General features: G+C 33.2%; 1 protein-coding gene across 2 annotated transcripts; it reads left to right on the top strand.

Annotated features, from left to right (window-relative positions):
• The first annotated feature begins 7,412 nt into the window (after positions 1–7,412).
• On the top strand, positions 7,413–15,500 carry LOC132715976 (visual pigment-like receptor peropsin). Of its 2 annotated transcripts, XM_060699095.1 has the most exons (7): positions 7,413–7,785; positions 8,635–8,696; positions 11,359–11,506; positions 12,470–12,603; positions 13,064–13,160; positions 13,907–14,111; positions 14,900–15,500. In XM_060699095.1, the coding sequence occupies exons 2-7, from the start codon at positions 8,639–8,641 to the stop codon at positions 15,140–15,142; spliced, it is 885 nt and encodes a 294-aa protein (XP_060555078.1). In that variant the 5' UTR covers positions 7,413–7,785; positions 8,635–8,638; the 3' UTR covers positions 15,143–15,500. The 2 variants fall into 2 exon arrangements, with proteins under 2 accessions (XP_060555078.1, XP_060555077.1); XM_060699094.1 differs by lacking the exons at positions 7,413–7,785; positions 8,635–8,696 and adding an exon at positions 9,529–9,628.
• The last annotated feature ends 4,094 nt before the right edge of the window (positions 15,501–19,594 follow it).

Raw genomic sequence — 19,594 nt, forward strand, 5'->3', positions numbered from 1 at the left:
TTACCCACACCCCCCTTGAGGCCTCAAATAGTGAAAAAATGCTTCTGAAAAAATGACTCTTTTTCACTTTAAACGGTCTTTAGTTTTGGTATGTAATAAATAGAATGTTAAATTCGTGCATGGGCTATTTTCGTTGACAAGCCTCCTGTTACAAGTTCAAACTGCTATGGAACTATAAAAAATGCTTCAATACTGACCAAACTTGGCACAAATTTTGACTGGATCACAGTCTTTGTAACAGCATGCTCAATTTAAAATTTCTTGTTACCATGGCAACGTGGGGCGTCTCAAAAATTCCAAAAATCACTACACTGTATTTTGCGAGTTTTTTTTTTATCAAAACTGATTTCAAAGTGCTGCAACCTCTCAATGGATTTTCAGCGTTGGTTACACGTTACCTTAATATCAACCTGAGGCCATTTTAGTCCCTCAAAAGTCCAAAATTTTCTTAGCGATGAGAGTGGCTATTGCCCCCCTTCAAAATCCAAACAGAAGGGGGCACAATTCCCTCTGGAACCCCCTTGATGTACCTTTTTAAGAGGGGGCGGCAAAAAGTGATCACTTTTTTTAACAACATTTCTTAAACAAACGAGTGTTTGGGGCCAAAATAGGGAATTTTTCTCACTATTTGAGGACTCAAAAGGGAGAGGGTAAAATGCCGTCAAAACACGCCTCTATGAGGTAAAAGGTTAAGAAATGAAAAAGTTACAGTAAAAAATATTTTACTGCACAAAAACTTTAATTTGAAATCTGGGCACGGAAGCGAACAGCTCTCCATTTACTTCGTATAGTCGAGCTAAAAATGTGACCCAAGCTAATGTGGACGGACGACGGACATTCAATAATCCTAAAAGGTCACCCTGATATAGCTCATGTGAGCTAAAAAGCTCTACTATATAAAAGGCAGCAATTAAAGGGACATTTTAGATATACATGTAATGTACAGTATACAGTATTTTTTTTACTATACAAGTCTATGTAAACTAAGTAAACCTAATGGCGGGGACATTTTTGACCCAAGGATAATGTCATACAACTTTTGTACCTAGGCATTACAACATGCCATATATCTGAACTCATGGCATTGCTGTTTCACAAAAGAATACTTAATTTTTTTATATGTCCATTATAACAAATTGACCCCATGGAAAGGGCTAATTTTGACCCAAGGGACATAGTTTATAATAATTTTGTAGAGGATTACAAGGTGAACTATTTTCTGAACTCCGCTGGTTGAACTTTTCACAGAGAAAGCTATTATGATGTTTAAAATAATGAATAATCAGGCGCCTTCCTATTTATTGAATCATTTTATTGTCAGACGTTTTAACTCGCATTGTGCGTTCATCATCTGATTACAATTTTACACCCTAGACCAAATACAATTTTTTTGTTTATTCTGTATCTTGTATTTGGAACAGCCTTCCTGATTATATCATATCTGCTTCATCTGTGAATCATTTAAAAAGCTTATACTTAAGATATTATCACACTCTGATGTATACAAATTGATAATCTCATGTATTCATTAACATTAATGTATTTTGATAGTTTGAATATGTTAAATTTATATTGTTCCTTGTTGAGGGCCTTGTTAGGCCACATGTGTCACAAATCACATTCGTCACAAGTTTTTATGAATTTGTGACGAATGTGATCACATTCGTCACAAATGACTTTTGTGACGAATGTGATTGACCAAAATCGGGTAAAAATGCCAATCACAAACGTCACAAGCAAAATTGAGAATTTTTAAACAGGCGAATCACAAATGTCACAAGTTTATTTTTCAATATGTGATACACGGAATATCATAAGGACAATCGTGGTTATATCAGTGCGATAGTACAAGGGCGACAATGCAATAAATCGATATTGTGATGTCGACATCACGATACCAATATCTTTTCACCACCATTGCATTATCGCCATCGTACTAACTTGTTGCAATATCGTATCGTCGGCATTGTATTGTCTTCATAGAACTGTCGCATTGTCGTAATGGTATTGCTATCAAGTCGTCTTACGTTCTCGAAACCTTCAAAAAATTTTGGTGACAATGCACGGCATAGTATCAGACTTCAACTGGAAGTGATCTTTTACCTCTGTGAACCCTCAAATTTCTTCCCACCATACAGCGACAGTCTAAAGGAATCTCACAGACTTAATCTTAGTTTTCAGTACAAATTATGACCATATTTACACCAATGAGACCATATATGATTGTTTGGGAAGTAGCTGAGACCCCGTTGACTTTCAGGATATCTAATTAGAGATTAGGACCTTTTGACATCAATGAACCTTTTTTTGGTCTGACAGACTTTTGACTTCCGCAGACTTTCAGGAATCTTAGTTCAATTAAAGAGTATGACATTTTGACATCTAGGAACCTTCTTTCCTGAGACGATTTTGCAAGTCTGTGCCAATTGCTTGCAGACGCTCTATGGAACTTTCCATATCTATTCCACTAGTAATAATAATATAGTTAATTCGTTTAAACAGATCGTGTCTTTGTGGCGGGGCCGCTTTATCGTTTCGACGCGTCTTAGCTTTTTTCGCCTTTTATGATTAGATAGTTTCAAACGACGGTGTTTAGTGAATTTTATAGAGGATATTTGTTTGTTTTGAGTGAATATGAAATATATTTCACTGAGAAGTGAGAAAAAAAATGAAATATGTATCACGAGCGCGTAGCGCGAGTGAAAATATGAACATTTTCTCACTTCGATGTGAGATATAGTTCATATTCACGAAAAGCAAACACATTTTTCTTTTTATTTTATGTGCCTTTTGAAAAGTGCTTTTAGACCGTTTACTACTGAAGCGCGGAGACTACGCGCGCGTAAACAATATGACGGCAAACGTTAACGCTGCAAGCAAAATAATCCTTATTTATTTATATTTCTTTTTGCGGTCTCATTGTCAACAATCTTACAAAATTACGGACATTTGAATCGAGAAATATGTCATTTAGAATGAAATTAAACAGTTATTTTTAATGCATGTTTAGGGAATCCAGACTTATAAATACGTACGCAGAGTGGGCGTGGCTTATATCACCCAAATCTATATCACCACACTGTGACTGATATAATATGAATATATTTCATTGATAGAACAGTATTTCATTAGTTAGCATCAAATAAATATAGGATATTACATGATCTAGCGCTCATGCGCTGTTAAAACACCTTTTTGATATACGTTTTCCGTGGCACAGCGTCAATACATTGTGGCCCGGACGCTGCTTAACTAAAACGGAAATGACGTCACGGTCACATACAACGCTGACGTTCCCGTGCAATCCGAGGAAAATCAGTGATGTTGCTTGATTGTGTATGGATTGTGTTAGATTTATGCATGCTTTATGCTAGAATAGCGTTAACGAATGATTGTTCCGTGTCATAACAACTGCTGAAACCCTCGGGATACGTTGGGTCGGGTACCAACTAATCCCTTGGGTTTCTACAGATATTTTAACACGAAAAAAGAAACATGCGTTATTCCTATATTATATCAGAGTTCTTTAGTACTGACGGCTCATCTAGGGTTCAATATGGCGCGGTTCATATAGTTATTTTACCAGTAATATCTATAAAGGAAAGGGTTAAATGAGAATCATGAAGGAAGTTGAATAAATAAACTTAAAGAAAACTTAACATTTCTTGTAGAATATGATTGGTCTTGCGAAGCTATAATTACACGAGGTCATTCAAATATCTTGCAAGCAAATTCGCTGAATTAATGTTTACCGCCGACAGCATCATATACTGATTGAAAATTAAACAATTGCAGGATACATTTCGAATAAAGACTCCGGGGAAATAGTCGGTTAAAGCATAAATTATCAGGGCCCATATCACTCAAGGTCACGGCGATAATGCACATGCCCTTTTTGTATTGAAGGTTCCCACACAATTAAAATTAGATATATTTAACATTTGAAGACATGAAATACTTAAGTTATCTGACTGAATATTAAGCAACCAGGGGTCTTAACTTCGGGTAAGTGCCGTCAATATACACAATCTCCGCTTGGTATTAGATGTACCCACATAGTTTTGTTTAAATTATTCAGCAGATTTGTTGAAGAATAGGGTTGAATTAATGCTTTTCTATGAACAATAAATGATAATAAATTATGGATCATAACTCTGTATTAAACGGCCAAACGGGAAATACTGATGATGATGATGATGATGATGATGATATGCACATCTTGTTTGTTTGTTTATGTGTTTATCTAAAGTCGCCGCCGGAAAGCCCATATAAGCGACCGTACCCTCAAGTCGGACCAAATCCTTTAGTGTCCCGTCGAGATTTTTCGAGATGCGCATCTCCTCTTTATATTAAACTAAATTTCGTTGAAAATTCCTAGAGCGCAGAAAAGCAATAGTTCTATATACAGTGTTTTATAAATAACAACAACAACAAGGGGCAATAAGTCTGTTTTTAAAAAGAAATGGAGATATGCTGGTTATATGTGCAACTGGTTTGTGAATGAAGGTTCCTACAAAGTTGCAGCATCGATATCCATCCAGAAGTTGCTGAAAAATAGCGTGGAAACGAAATGATTCCATATACAGTGTATAATAACTAATCAATGGCCGGATAGTGCGGAAACTAAATCTGGACTGACAGGCGGACGAACACGCTAAAACAGTCCCATCACTCCCGATTTCATCAGCGGGGGAGGGGATAAAAATGTCTGTAGTTTTAGTTCCAATAATTGATTTCAGTCCTAAAAATTTGTGACGTTGTTACTCAGTGAAAAGCATTGAAGAAAACAATATTTATCTCAAATTTGTGACATTTGTGATTTTAAACTCGTGACGAATGTGATTGTCTAAAACATTGGATCACATGCATCACAAAATTTGTGACGAATGTGATCTCATTCTTCACAATTGTGACGAATGTGATTTGTGACACATGTGGCCTTACAGGGCCTCATAGAAGATTGTTATGTTGTTCAAATGAGTTCTCTAGTTAAATAAAGTCTTTATTCTTCTTCTTCTTCTTCTTCTTCTTCTTCTTCTTCTTATTATTATTATTATTATTATTATTATTATTATTATCGTAAAAAGGCTATGGTACAACGTGACATTTGCATTTGTTTTTTACAAATGCCAAATCAAATAGATAAAATAAGAATCCCTAAAGAAAGCCCAACACGGCAAAATTAAAAATGTTGCAGGCTCGGTTTAATGGACAGTACTGTCAAGTACAAACCACCGCCAACGCCCCCCTAGCACCGGCTTAAGCAGAATTCAACATTAAACATGAACTGGTACAATTTTGAATTTTGAAACATCCGCAGATGTGTTCATATGGAGGTTATCATGGAACCTTCAATGTGACACCCAAGTGCCATTCCATGAAAAGCGGCATATGGTCCCCAAGTAAAAAAATGCGTGTTCCCTAAACGAGAAAACAATGGGCCGAACTAAATAAAATGGAATTTTGAAAGCGGATGAGAGGTTATGAAGCCTGCATATGACATATCAAAACTTCTTACCATTTACAATTGGCAATACTTTATTCAAATAAGTGATTTTTTTGATAAATCTAGTTCATTACATACGTTATTTATTGATAAATACTGGTTACCTTTTTTCAGAAAACTATCCAAATCAAAATCAATGAGTAAAAGTCCTGAATATCCACTACTACGATTTTACTTCTTAAAACATCAAATAAAGTAACACATGTAGTGGAAAGGGAGAAAAAATAATTTTTTAATAAAGAATTTCCCGTCGTGAATTGTAGCAAAGCCTGACACGTTAAAACAATGCATTAATATTTATCGATACAAAACAACGAATGTCGACTTCATTAAAAATTAAATATATCTCTGGTAACATATTGTACCTGGCAGCCACATTCATAAAATCAGGTATTATCATCATAATTGTTTATTGTATTTCATTATTAAATATAATAATAGGTCACATATTTTACAATTACACATAAAGTGTAAAAATTATAGCAAATAAAAATATATAAACATATATATTTGTTCAATGGATAAGACATGAGGGGAACAATTAACAAGAGCTAAACATACAGATAAGACATACAGAGAAGAATTTCCTTACAATATTATCAAAATATGTTACCTTAAACAATGCGAATTTTATTTCAGAAAAAATGAATTTAAAGTATTTTTGGATAATAAAAACATGATATAAAGAAGGCCGGTGACAATAATAACTTTTAAACAAGAAATGTCGAACGACACATATGCCCCCTTTCTAGCCCTTGACTCACAATATTTGTTATTTTGTTATAGAAACTTGCCATAAATGGGTATATGGGAGTGTTCAGTTATGGAAAAAAGAAAAAATGAACACTTTGGGATAAAAGTTTTCAAGATAATGAGCAGAAACCATTCTGACATTTAAGGGCCCTGTGACTTTGACCTTTGAACTAGTGACCCAAAATCAATAGGGGTTATCTAATAGTTATGACCAATCAATATTAGAAATATGAAGATTTTGTGATAAATAGCTTTCAAGATAATGAGCGGAAACCATACTTCTACTTAGACATTTTCCCCCTGGCGAACCCCTATTTCTGAAGTAAAGAATTGATGTGTCTCCTAAATGTACTACGCAGGACTTGATATTATTCTACATGTTGAAAATAACTTGAAAAACTTTACCATTAATAAAATATTGAAGCAATTTATGCCATAGCCCGGAACGCCAAATAGTATCAAAACATGTTGGAAAACAATAAATTCGCAAATAAAGTTTTTGTTTACGGTTCTTTAAAATTTCAATTAATGTATGCAATGTAAATAAGAGGTCCAAGCTTGGCCTCAATTTCAGACATTTTTCTAACATCAGAATGCATGTCGGAAAGTTTATCATCAATGCTTAGGGTATTGAATTCGTCAAGGGGGACATCTCTACTGCTTATTCAGCTCTTTTTGAATGTTTATTTCGTTGGAAACGCCAGTGGTCATCTTGGCTATCATGATAGCCTATCGGATATCTGAGTCCGTGAATTACGTGCATGGCCCTCGTGGTCGAGCAATTCATACATATTGTGGTCGATATCGTGTATTTTGAGCTTTCAGCCATATTCTATGATTCATTTATTTATAACCTTACCACTATAAGATGTGTTAAACGTGCTTCAAGTTTCTACAGAAATTTACAATATTTGTTTTTACGCCCAATACCGTAAAATTTGACCAATTTTAAAAGAGACAGATTGGGTTCAATTGATAATATATTTTTTGAGTCCATACACTCGGATAATACTAAAAGATATTTAGATGTAGCAGAAACGTATTTAAAAACCGTTACAAGATCGAAAATATACGCCGCAATCTGCGGTCCCGTTCTCGAGTTCCTATGAGTAAAATGTGTGGGCTGCCATCTTGTCTACTACCGGAAACTAAAAAAAGGCCTTGTACGTTTGATAAAGGAAACAAATCAAGAATTTTTCAGCATCCGAGTACTTCATGCAATTATTTAATTACTTAAAGTATACTGGTTTTCAGATTGAGTCTTTGATTTAATTATAGTGGAATTACTCGTTGGTAGTCGCGTGCAGTTTGTGACACGCCCTGTATTGATATCCATCTGTTTAGCGGGTACAGTTATTGTTTCGATTTACCATTTTTGATCTGCTTTGTGACAGCCATCTCTATGGTAACCAATCGAAAAAATTGTACATTTGTATTTTTAATCAATAGTGATGTAAATGGCGTTATAAAAAGACGACATAAAAACATATCTGGACATTGTTTAAGTGTGGAACTTCTCGGAAGGGGTAAGCTATTTCTGTTTTTTTTATACATTTGTCTGTTTAAAGCTGCATGCCTCCAGATAAATAAAAATATTGAGAAAAAGTACTAAGATCTTAAGAAAAGTAAAAAGAATCAAGATAGAAGTAATAATTTCAACGTTATGTGTGATTTATGACCGATTTTACAGTATTTTGCACGATATTTTATTGTGTTAGTTTCTACTGATTTACTAGCGCAGTAAGGATTTTCTGGCTTATTTTGACCTCTTTTTTGGTAATCTATATGAATTTATAATATTCAACTTTTTAATAGATTTTCAAAAATTTTGTGAAAATTAGTATGAATCTGGAGGCATGCTGCTTTTAAGTTGTTTGTTATAACGATGCTCTTTCTTTAGTGTACAATATTTAGAAATAAACTCTGTTCTATTCTGTTCATATTCTTAAAACACTCTCACGTATGTCTTACGTAAATTAATTAAGGAGTGGGGGATTTATTTATAATTTATTAAAAGTGTCATGTCTTTTCATTTTGTGTGCGCTATTTTTGCCTTATTTTGTCGTGTTTTCACCTTTTGCATACGAAAGCACGAAGATACGACAGTCGGACATTTAGAGGTACGACATGGCGTTGATTAGCCACCATAGTTTATCGTTTTATGTTATAACATTTCAGACAGTGAGACAAAGGTTTTCAGACAGTGAGACAAACCTTTTTATTTCATGCTATAAAGACTATCTGTCATATTTATGTCTTACCTTATAGGAGAATTTCAAAATAATGTCATCTGTACCAGTGCGAAATTCAAGATAATTAAATGTTAGAATTATTTTGCAGTTTCATTTTATATGGTTTTTATTTTATTTTTTCAGAACAATGGACACGAAAACTTTTGAAAATCAGTTCATGTTTGCAGTATTGTACACAAGCGTCGGTACGTACTTTAAAATCTTTAATGTATGTTTCAGACTCAAACATACGGTTTATACTTGTGCATCAAATTTTAAAGTTATTATTACTTGTTTAGACTGGTATAAAATGTTCATGAATAAGGATCTTTCTTGGCAAATAAATTTAGTGAAAGCAGTGTAACACAATTAAATCTATTAAATACATTTTCAACACAAATCCAATATATGTCTGGCATCTAAAAAACTCACGGATAAACTGTTTTTGTCAGTGTACCGGGTAGCTGAAACGGAAGATCAGGTTGGCGTCCGCCTTCATTTTTTTGTGCTGTAATATTATAGCTCCACTATTGGAAGAATTGGGAAAACTATTAAATGTACTCGACCTGGCGTCACAGATACATTTGTGTTAAGTTTTTTCATGCAAGTTTCAAGTTCCTTCCTACAGAATGCCGTTAGGGCCATCGCCTATGAATGTGTTGATCTAAAACGCGATAGTCGATAGTACGATGGTGAAAACTCGAAATCACGAAACTACGATGGTGAAAACGCGATAGTACGATGATGAAAACGCGACAGTACGATACTACGATGATGAAAACGCGATTAACTATCGTGTTTTCACCATCGCACTGTCGCGTTTTCACCATCGTAGTTTCGTGATTTCGCGTTTTCATCATCGCACTGTCGAGTATCGCGTTTCAGATCAAACCATTCATAGGCGATGGCCCTAACGGCATTCCGTACCTTCCAACCATTTCAACCGTTTGTCTTAGACAGCAAGGGGAGCAACTGCCTCATATGTACCCCCTCAGTCTTAAATGTTGATAACGTTTGCATACCCGGTTAATATAAAATCTTGACCCTGATTCCGTACTCTTAGCATTTAGAATGGAAGAACGCGTTGTGAAATACGGCCTCGGGAATCAAATTATAGGATTTTCAGACGGAATTATAAGTGAGTTGTTTAAAATTAAATGAAAAATATGCTTATTTTGAACTCGAATCATCCAAACATGGAATTCAAAATTATTAATACAGTAAGCGAATTTCGTATTTCATCACTGAATTCATTTCTTTTCATAGTGACATACATTAATATTCTTACGTTATATCTTAGGCACATTACGCCTCAGAAATAAATAAACTTTTTCTTCTTTAAAAAGGGCGAACTTTTTATAATTTCTAAATGATGGTTTAAGAGAAATGTTAGATGCTTGTAACCTGAATAAAGTAGGGATAAATGTGAAATATTTTGTCATTCAAGTAAAAAAAAAGTTTAAAAAGTAGTATTTTGACTTCCATACAAAATAACAATGTACTATAAATACAAAAAGCAACATATGAAAAAGATGGTTCCGGAAATTGGCCTATGAGTCTTTCGATACTGTACCTTTTCGATACTATAGAGTTACCTTTTCGATACTATAGAGTTACCTTTTCGATACTATAGAGTTACCTTTTCGATACTATAGAGTTACCTTTTCGATACTATAGAGTTATCTTTTCGATACTATAGAGTTACCTTTTCGATACTATAAAAGAACACTAAAATTAAAAAGCTTTTGAGATATAAATAATGTCTTTTATTCGTTAAGAATGGTTTTTGTGTGATCATTATCAAAAAAAGGTTCAATTTTATTACAAAAACACAGTGATCCTTTCGCAACTTGCCTGAAATTTTAGTAGTCAGATTTATAAAAAGAATTGTTGACTGAATGGCGCGTCTTTTAACATATTGAACAAACTTATCTACTTTTGTAAACACTGTGTTATTCTCACTATTCTGTTATGTATAACAGTTTCTCTATAAATCAGATAAAAATATAGCCATGATATCTTTAAATTAAAAGTTGTTTCAATGACTGATATTTGTAATAAAATATACTAGAGTGAACCAAAGGAGTCGCATTGGTTTGACCTAAAGTATGCAATATAATATCCATATATTAAAAAAAAAACATTACAAAATAATTAAAAACATGTAAACTTGATTTTCTGACAGTATAACATTCTTTTAATTAATATATTTTTAATGTATGGATACAATATTGCATAATTAAAAAGATTATACATATTTTCGCTCAAATCACGACTTTAAAGCCGTGATCAAATCAATGCGACTAGAACCTGTGGAGTAAACGTAAAAAAATGATACTAATTAACAAACGTGTTCAATCAGTACTAGTTCGTTCGACCCTTTGTAACACTGTTAGACTGCTTAAATCTTAACACAAACTTACATATTTTGAGTTCACCTTTTTAATGTTGGACGTTGTAGACAGGGTTACAGTACATGTTTATATTTTTTATATTACAGGTGTAGCATAACTTAACAAATATTTGCATAATTTGATCTAATTTAATATTGGTTGTTGTTGACAGCGTTGACTGTACATTTTTATATCTTATGGATGTAATATAACTTAACAAATTTTGCATAATTTTATATATACATGTATATTAATGTTGGTCGTTGTTAGACAGGGTTTACTGTACACATTCATATTTTAGAGATGTGCTATAACTATACATATGCCTTATTTTATATATTTCAAATGTTGAAAGTTGTATAGACAGGGCTGACAGTAGAGTTCTATATTTTTACAAGTATACTTTAACTTATACTTTGCATAATTTTATATTTTTTAATATTGGACGTTATAGACAGGGTTTTATATTTCACAGGTGTTTTTGGTATACTCGGGAATGTATTAACATTAATCACGTTTTGGAAGGAGAGAAGAAATTCTCTGTTTCATATACAGCTTGCTATAGCTAACATTATTACCCTCACATCAACGTTCATGTCAGCACCTTCCGCTTTAAAGGGGAGGTAAGTACTCCTTGACTTGAAGTTGTTTCCCCTGCTTTGAAATATTAATATATTTAAATATTTGAAAATTACTTGTACAGCACAAGTATGATAATCGCATACATACGGTGACACAGAGGTGACATTTGCGCTTTTTTATTTATCTCGTGGTCACAACACAGTGTCTCGTGCGCACCACTAAATTATATCTAGCGCAGGAAATATTAACTCGTGCGCACGACTTAATTATGTCGTGCGCACTACTTAGTAACTTGTTCGCACGACATAGTATCTCGTGTGCACCAGTTAATTATCTCGTGCGCACGACTTAGTAACTCGTGGCCACGACATAGTATCTAGTGCGCACCACTTAATTATATCGTGTGCACGACTTAGTAGCTCGTGCGCACGACATAGTATCTCGTGCGCACGAGATGAACAAAAACACGCACATACACATGCCACCTCTGTGTAACCGTATTTACAACATACTACCGCTGCTAGCCTATTATTATAAAACCCCTTTCCATTTACATATAGCGTTAATATTTGTTATAAATATCTGGGTTGAAAAGGTTAATTAGATATCACTATGATTTTAAATAAGTTTTTTTATGTTGCAAATGAAATAGACTTCCAATCGGATCTGCCTAATAAATGTCTGAAAATAATGTAAGCATGTAAGTAGATTACACATCTTTACGATCAAAAGAGGATAGAAAAGGCAAGTCCTTAGCAATCTCTTTGCCAGATGATTCTTATGAAAGAATTTCTGCCATTTTCTCCTTCTTTCGAGTCATACGACAACTTGTCTTCATTTCTCAACTGTTGTTGTCTGTATCAGGGCCCTGTGCTATAAAATGTAACGAAATTTGTACTTCGGAAGTTCTAAACTCGATCAATTTTATAATATTTCTGTAAATGTGACATAAATACACTGTATTAACACGTAAATGCTTTCTCTCTTTTTTGATGATTATACAGATGGTTGTTCGGAGACACTCTGTGTCAGTGGTACGGGTTTCAAGTATTTGTTGGCGGGTTTCTGGGCGTAGCATTAACATGTATTGTCTGCATGGAAACTTACCTTGCTATATTCAACAACAATAGTAACAAAGGTCAGTACAGCAGCCTTTTACATATCCTGCCATAATAAGTTGTTGTAAGCAAGGGTACTTCTAAGACCAGTAATTTATCTCAAGAGGCGAGACTAAAAACTATTTCTTTTGATTTTTATTTCGGAATTCAACATACCGTTTGTTCTAGAACAACGTACATATCTCAATGTGTACATGGCTAAGTTTCGCTCTGATAAAATCTGAACGAAAAGTCGTTCGTGAACTCAAAACTTTAATTAATTAAAGTCTGTCATCTCAGTCAAAGCTGCATGTCTTCTAATTGATGTATTTGATCATGTGGTCTGGCTGAAATAACTGCTTTTGAGCACGAAAATAACTATATATACATTCTTTCATGCTGTTTCTTAGATTTTGCTTTTAAAAAGAAAATAAAGCTGATACGATGACTTTAGCTGTTTTAATGAGTTATTTCAATTTGTTTGTTTTTTATTTACTTCAGGGCAACCATCATCAAATACAGTGTCTGTTTTCGTGTCGATTATCGTCTGGGTTAATGCTCTTATACTCTCATTAGCTCCCTTACTCGGCTGGAACGCGTGAGTAAAAAAAAAACAACAACATTTTTTTCAACTGAACTATTCTCGTTGCTGATATGGATTTGATTGATTCCTTTTTCTCAAGTTTTCTCATGTTCAATTTCAAAAGTGTATATGATATCAAATTAAAGACACGCGTAGTAACATTTGAGTATCCGTGTATCTTACTTGGATACACAAATACATTTGAATCTTGCTTACTTAAACACACAAAGTAACATTTGAGTATCTCTGAATATTGTTTAAACACACAAAATAACATTTGAGTATCCCCAAATCTTGCTTAAACACATAAAGTAACATTTGAGTTTCTCTGAATATTGTTTAAACACATAAAGTAACATTTGAGTATTCCCGAATCTTGCTTAAACACATAAAGTAATATTTGAGTTTCCCTGAATCTTGCTTAGACACACAAAATACCATTTGAGTAATCCAAACTCTTGCTTAAACACGCAAAGTTACATTTTAATATTCGTAAATATTACTTTAAACACAGAAAGTAAAGTTGATTATCCCTGAATCTTTGTTTTGAATCTGGCCATAACTCTTTTTCCTCATTGATTATGGTCGAGAAAAGAATGTAATAAATTTATGTTGAAAGAACGCGTTTAACAGTAAGACAGAAAACAAATAACTATGTTTTTAAGTTGTCGTTCTCGTAAAAAAGTAATACCGGCATTATGTTGTTATTTGATTTTTTTGCACGGTATTATAACACATATTGTTGTTGTTTTCATATGAAGATACAAACGCGACGAGCCGGGAACCAGTTGTGGGGCCAGTCTTGATAATCAACCATCCAACAGTCTAAGTTACATGTTGATCACTCATATATACTTCATCAGTTTGGCAACAATAGGGTTCGTGTGCCTGATATTAACAATGTTGAGAAAACCAGGTGACTCGAAAGTATATGAGCCCCTTCTAACGGACACAGAGCTTGTACGGGTAGGCATTACTAAAATTTAATTAAAGATACATTATGCTCAATCTGAGTAACGTATGGTTCAGATCTACTTAAGTTATTTCTTGCAAGTAGCATTAATTAGGAGCAGATTTTAATCAGATTAAATAATGCACAAATTTGATTTTTAAAAAATGATTATTACTACACTGCTTCATTTTAAATGTAAAATAAATGTTTTTTGAGTACACAGAGAGAAGGGCATGTTGCGTTTTAATATCTACACACTATAGGTTAACACTGTATGAATACATGGTGTCATTAAAAAGTCTAACAGTTTTTAAGACTTACTCAAATTTATCAGTAAAAGGGATTACAACTTCCACTACATATTTTGTGCATTCTCTTATCCAGATAATACATAACTAGATTCTACAATATAAGTAAAAATGGACATAGTATATCATTAAACATTGTATAACATCTAATTCCATTTGGGAATGGCTGCTGCTGATGATTGGAATACAAGTTCAATCCTTTGGTCATTAGATGAAATTGAAGTTATACATGTATATTAAATTTTAAGATGCAAACAGAACTAATAAAACATTTCCAATCCTTCGATCATTTGATGTAATTTAACTTAAACATGTACAAGTATATTATTAGATTTTAAGATGGAAACATAACTTATACAGAAACACTAGCTAGATAATCTCAATATATCAATGGAAATAAGCTCATTCATATTAACGAATAAAGGATATTTACATATAATGTAATATTTATAAAACATACTGGTAAATAATATTGTTTTGTTTCTTTATTTCAGGTTACCTTTTTATTGTTCACTATACTAGCTATCGGTTGCCTTCCATATTATCTGAGGGTTATCTACTTTCTCCGAGGTTTCCCGCCATTTTACGACAGTTTCCTCGGAGTGGAATTCTCCCATATAACTATTAAACTATCCAGTCTATTACAAGCAGCCGCCTATATGTTTGTTAGTGAAAACTTCCGAAGAGTGGCGCTTTCTGTCATAACCGGCGTAGATCCTGTGAAAAAGAACGCATAACAATTTGCATTGGGACAACGAAATTTCGCGCACATCGTGCAAATAACATCAACTGTTTTGAAAGGTCACGGAGGTTATAAATAAAGTGGAATTCTAGTCAGACATCACTTTTTTATAGAATTTTATGCCTGACTGGATACAAGACGAATTCCTGTAACTCACATATAGAAAAAAGTAACTTAAGACAGTAATGTTTGTTGTAAGCTTGTAATCAGTGATATTTTAACATTTTGTTTTAGAACTTTGGGAGTACATTCAATTTTAAGAAGATTAAAATGCATTTTTAAGATGCATCTATGCATCTACAGAATAGTGAATGTTTTATCATCGTTTGTTTGTATCATGTTGTGAAATCTAAAGTGTATCAATGTGTATACCTACGGTGGCATAAAAGTGACATTTGCAAATTATTTTTTTTAGTTTTTTATACTTATTTTTTTTTTTCGTTCATATTTTTTTAGTTTTGCATACATATTTTTTTTTAGTTTATAATAATAATAATAATAATAATAATAAAGACTTTATTTAACGAGAGAACTCATTTGAACAAACATATCAATCTTCCATGAGGCCCTCAACAAGGAACAATGTAAATTTAACATATTCAAACTATTAAAATACATAAATGTAAAAACATACAGGAGATTATCAATTTGCATACATGGATGTGTGATAATACCTCAAGTATAAGGTTTTAAAATGGTTAACAGATGTAGCAGACTTAATATAATCAGGAAGGCCATTCCAAATACAAGATCCAGAATAAACAAAAGACTTACGAAATTGTTCAGTATTTGGTCTAGGGGTATAAAGTTGAAAATCAGATGATGAACGCAAAATGCGAGTATGAACATCTGACGATAAAATGAAATTATTCAATAAATAGGTAGGCGCCTGATTATTCATTATTTTAAACATCATAGTAGCTTTTTGAAAAACAACCCTCTGTGAAAAGGTCATCCAGCGGAGTTCAGAAAAAAGTTCAGCAGATGGAGTGTCATAATCTTTGTCTAGAATTAGTCTTGCAGCTCTCTTTTGGAACTTAATGAGTTTATCTTCTAGAAAAGACGTACAGTTACCGTAAATTATGCAACAATAATCAAGATGTGGTAAAATATATGCATTGTAAAATATTTTACGTACAGGTATAGATATGAATAATTTAATACGTGATAATAAATGTAACAATGAGTTACACTTTTTAAGAACATTATCAATATGGCTTTGCCAAGACAAGGTGTTATTAATTGTAATACCCAATAATTTTTCTTCAGAGCTACAAAAAATTTGCTCTGTTTTATATAGAATACAAGGATTACTTTCATGGATATAATTTTGCTTGTGTTTTGAGGAAATATACATGACCTTAGTTTTGTTAACATTGATAGACATGCGATTCAAATCACACCATTTGTTGGCATTTAAAAGATCATGAGTAAGAGATTCAACTACTCTGTTTAGGGATACATCAGAGGTTGAAAGGGTAGTGTCATCAGCAAAAATATCAGTTTCTGTTTTTTCCATAGACAAAGGCAGGTCATTGATATAGATTAAAAACAGTATAGGACCTAGCACTGAGCCCTGAGGAACTCCAGTAGTTACTGAACTTGACTCTGAATATAAACCGGATATGTAAGTTTGTTGGGTTCTGCAATCTAAATAGGAGGAAAACCAAGCAACTGATGAAGGGTCTAGGTTATACATTCTAAGCTTTTCAATAATAATAGAGTGATCCACATAGTCAAAAGCTTTAGAGAGATCAAGGAAAATTGAACCAACTATTTCATTTTTGTCAATAGCTGTAATCCAGTCATCAATAATTCTAATCAATGCTGTTTGACATGAATGATTTGACCTGAATCCAGACTGACGTTGGTAAAGAAGTTGATTTTTCTCAAGGTATTGCTTTAAATGTGAACTGACATGACGTTCAAGAATAAGTGATATCAAGGGAAGTATGGAAATTGGCCTATAGTTTCTTTTATCACTTTTAGAACCCTTTTTATGTATAGGAATGACTTTTGCATTTTTGAATGATTTAGGAAATGTTTTGTTTAGAATACTGTTATTGAATATAGTGGTAAGTATGGGAGCAATAATATGAGCCGATAACTTTAGAAACCTTGCACTGAGACCATCTGACCCACATGACTTTGTAATATCAATCGATTTTAATTGGTTCAACACATAAGAGAGCTCTATTTTAGGTATTTTGAAAGGGGGTATATGCTGAAGTTTAGATGCATTTACTTCAACAAGCTCAGGATTTTCATAACCAGTCTGATTAATGGCATGATGGGATTGGTGGAGATTTGCAAATTGTCTGTTGAATAAATTTGCAGTGATTAAGGGGTCAGAAACCGGGTTGCCATCATCATCATCAATAAAATGTGTTTGAACCTTGGATTTGTAACCAGATAATTCATTTAGACCAGTCCATAATTTCTTTGGGTTGTGTTTGTTTTTGCATACATATTTTTTTTTAGTTTTGCATACATATTTTATTTTTGTTTTCCATACATATTTTATTTTTGTTTTTCGTACATATTTTAGCCAATCAAAACAGCCCTCACATCTCATAACAGCCCATAGTTGAGAATAAAACACGGTTACAATAGTAGCCCATTTTTGGAATCGGCCTAGTCGTTTTCGGCCGGGCAAGTCTGGTTACGGAAGAAAGGCCGACCCTTTTCTGCCCGCTTTTTAAATTATGATAATGTATTTTACATAGTTATTGTTTTTTTATTATTATATACTATTATATTAGTGTCTATTTGGAAAGGGTTGTTGATTGGTGATCAGTTATTATTCCATGAATATGCACCACTCAACCCCACACCCTGAGAAAAACGGGGGCGGGGGGCATTGACTTTAAACCAAGCCGACCTCTGCTACAATATTCGCCCTGCGGGGAATACTCCGATAATAACATCCCTGCCTTATGCCCCGGAACAGCGCAAAACGATTCTTTTTTTAACCCGCACTCTCCGGGGCGAGGGAGTGGTTAAAAATGACTGGTATTTTACAATAATGCACAATAAAAGATCTAAATAGGTTCTTATAATTCCACTGGTTTAGAAAAAATGCTTAAAGCTTTGAAGGATTTTTATGAAACTTGGATCAATTGTTTAGCACATCCAGATAATGTGCAGAACTTATATGCCAGGTGTGCCGGCTTAAGGTCGGGGTCACACATACAGGTCAAAGAATTGTGACTTGGGTTTCATGCCCGCTCCTTATCTCCTAAACCCCATGAAGGATTTTCATGCACCTTGAGTCAAACGTTAACCACATCGAGACCATATGCAGAACCTTTCTTTGCGTCACCGCGGACTATATATATATATTTATGTATATATATATACTAAAAACTGTTTGTTATTTCTTTTTGATGCCTCCAAAAATGAAAATTTTGGTATATGCAAATGGCGTTTGCAAATGGTGTACTGTAATTTACAGATGGCGAAGTGTTTGAAAATCGTGTTTTACAAATGGCCTAACTATCCAAAGCTCTACTTTGCAAATGGCGTCATGTAAAAAATGTACGAAAAACTAAAATAAAATATGTATGCAAAACTAAAATAAAATATGTATGCAAAACTAAAAAAAATATGTATGCAAAAAAAAAAAATATGTATGCAAAACAAAACAAAAAATATGTATTCAAAACTTAAGTAAAATATGTATGCAAAACTAAAATAAAATATGTATACAAAACAAAACAAAAAACAAACAAAAAATGTACGAAAAACCAAAAAAAGTATCAAAAAAAAAAAAAAAAAAAAAAAAAAAAATTTGCAAATGTCACTTTTATACCTGAAAAAATAAATAATAAAATTTATCTTGCTCTGTTGCTTTAGATCATTTTGTTCAACATTTTGTCACTGTCATATTATATAACACGCTGGCATCACATTGTTACCATCTTCCTTGTTTACTCTAACATAATACGAATTTGTTTTCTGGAAAAAAAATGATATTGAAAACATTTTTTTCCTATACCGGCAACATGTGTGCTTAATCAAAATAAAGTTCAGATAATTCTTTTTAGTCATGCAATCAAACCGTCCTTTTCAGGTATGCATTAGACGAAGTATCAAAATGTCACTGTTCATGGAAGTAAAAGATATTGTTACTTTTATTCTAGAAAAAAAAAATGTTTGAAGAAATTGAAACACACTGGAAATAATTAATAGACTGAATTTTTTAATAGGCAAGTTTGTTTTGCCCCGTTTACCTGACGGCCTTAGATACGACGAAGTTATCCTTTAAAAACGATGAAGTTATCCTTTAGACATGAAGTTTTCCTTAATATACGATGAAGATGTCCTTTAAATTCAATGAAGTTTTCCTTTTGATACAATGAAGTTATCCTTTAAATACGACGAAGTCATCCTTTAGATACGATGAGGTTATCCTTTAGATACGATGAAGTTATCCTTTTAAATACAA

Source organism: Ruditapes philippinarum, unplaced genomic scaffold (assembly GCF_026571515.1).
Source record: "Ruditapes philippinarum isolate M1 unplaced genomic scaffold, ASM2657151v2 ctg10984_1_1_1_1, whole genome shotgun sequence".
Taxonomy (NCBI): Eukaryota; Metazoa; Mollusca; class Bivalvia; order Venerida; family Veneridae; genus Ruditapes; species Ruditapes philippinarum.

Coding starts and splice junctions, on each gene's coding strand:
- LOC132715976 (XM_060699094.1), top strand. CDS start 9,562: ATGGAAGAACGCGTTGTGAAATACGGCCTCGGGAATCAAATTATAGGA. Junction 9,629..11,358: donor ATTTTCAGACGGAATTATAA/GTGAGTTGTTTA, acceptor TATATTTCACAG/GTGTTTTTGGTATACTCGGG. Junction 12,604..13,063: donor CAACAACAATAGTAACAAAG/GTCAGTACAGCA, acceptor TATTTACTTCAG/GGCAACCATCATCAAATACA.